Genomic DNA, 1917 nt, shown 5'->3' on the forward strand with positions numbered 1-1917 from the left:
GCAAATGCAGTGCTCCGTATGTGCTGTTACGTTCGGAAAAAAACGACAAGGAAAGTCGCTACGTAACAATTGGCTGACGAAGATGGTGAGCAACTGTCCGGCCTCAGCGCTTCAACGGTGATTAATTTTCGGGGATCCGAAAAAAACTCTACCATGCAGTGTAGCCCAGCACCACGACGTCCAATTATATCATCAGAAAGCTTCCTGTCCTTTTTTTTTTGCGTTCTCCTTCTTCCAACAAGGCTCCTTGTACTTGTCATAGCAACAATCAAAGACTCCCAAGCAGCACAATGTACTGAAAGTCGAGTGCAATAGGGGTGGACGCTACGTGTTTTATCAATATTCTTTGGTTTCAGGAGTCTGTTTAAGGCCTTCCACCTAACTGTCCACCCCTATTGCACTCGACTTTCAGTACATTGTGCTGCTTGGGCTAGTACACTACACACATATCCCACAACTTAAGCGACCGTTGCTACTGATACGACGCCACTCCATTTCCTGGAAGCCCTTATCCCCATACCGCACTTAAGCTATGCGTCATCACAGATTAGAGCACGCTACGTAACTGCCGTCATAGTCGCCTCATAGGAAAGCCGATATCTTCATTACGTGCAGTAAAGTTCATCGTTCGAGCTGTTCTCGCCCCTGCAGCGTCTGCATCCCATCGCACTCGGAGGAACATCTCGTCCCAACATGCCTGCCGTCCGTTTTTATCCCCCGCCGTCGCTGGACTCGTTCGGAATGTGCGAGTATTGTGGGGCATCCTCCATGTACCTCTGGAAAGCAACCACCTGTGAGCATTACGTATGCAAGAAGTGCTTACTGAACAAGGAACCTTCGCAAGCGCCTCCATGTTCCCGCTGCAACGGAAGCAGCCTCTTGCTCTGTCCTGGTTCAATATTTGGCTGCAAGTATCAGACGGCCATCCCTCATAACTGTGTGGACCACCTTCGCACCTGCCCTCTACGCCCGACGCCGTGTCCCAATGAGTGTTCTTCCATTGTCTCCAACACCGACCTGCCAAAACACTTGACCGATGAGTGTCTCAAGCGTACGCAGGAGTGCCGTTTCTGCCACGGAAACTATTTCGTCTCCGAGATTGGGAGTCACTTTAAGGACTGTCAGGATTATCCGGTCACATGTCAGTACTGCAACCAAGAGAACATTAGACGCGGCAGCTTAGAGGAACATGGCGCCGGTTGCCGCAAAACACCGAAACTTTGCAAGATGGCCGCTTTGGGGTGCACATTCAAGGCAGGTGATGACGAAATGGAACATCACTTGACGCTCGAGAAACACGCGATGTGCATGCATGAGATGAAGGTGCAAATGAACAGCCTGGAAGCGGAAATCCGCCATGCGCGTGACGAGTGCAGTCGTGAGAAACGAGAACGACAAAAGGAAGAGGAGAAACACAAGAACGAACTCAAAATTCGAGACGAGGAGCTCCGGAAGCTTCGGAAGGACTTTGAAGCATTGCTGCGACATTTTGGCCCGAGCAGCGATAATGCGTGAGAGGAACTTTTCTTGACGGCATACTGATAAATTGCGCCGCTGAAGCTCCACATCGCTTTTTCTGATCCCTCCCCCCCTTTTTTTATATAACCAATCGAGTACGTAACCGTGCGACAGGTATACAAATATAAAAATATACCTCCGTGGAATACTAGTATATTATAACCAAGTGGTTAAATGCAGAATACTTTTCTAGTACTTCCGAAAATGATCCTCGCTTACGGTTGGAATACCATCGTCAATTGCCTGCGCAGAATTTCTTGGAGTGTTTCCTGCAAGACCCTGCATAGTATAGGACCCGTGGATTGCGTTTGGGACAATATTTTCTATCGTGACTCCCAACGGGTATACTGTCCACGTTCGTAAAACTTTTTTTCCATTGTGTTGCTACCTCTGTGCTTT

The 1917-nt window shown here is 48.7% G+C and overlaps 1 protein-coding gene across 1 annotated transcript; it reads left to right on the forward strand.

The window, feature by feature from the left end:
• Nucleotides 1-693: 693 nt before the first annotated feature.
• Nucleotides 694-1515, forward strand: LOC135388538 (TNF receptor-associated factor 4-like). Its single transcript, XM_064618143.1, has one exon. It carries the CDS (start codon nucleotides 694-696, stop codon nucleotides 1513-1515), a length of 822 nt encoding a protein of 273 aa, XP_064474213.1.
• Nucleotides 1516-1917: the final 402 nt, after the last annotated feature.

This window comes from Ornithodoros turicata, chromosome 1 (assembly GCF_037126465.1).
Source record: "Ornithodoros turicata isolate Travis chromosome 1, ASM3712646v1, whole genome shotgun sequence".
In the NCBI taxonomy this organism is placed as follows: Eukaryota; Metazoa; Arthropoda; class Arachnida; order Ixodida; family Argasidae; genus Ornithodoros; species Ornithodoros turicata.

Coding starts and splice junctions, on each gene's coding strand:
- LOC135388538 (XM_064618143.1), top strand. CDS start 694: ATGCCTGCCGTCCGTTTTTATCCCCCGCCGTCGCTGGACTCGTTCGGA.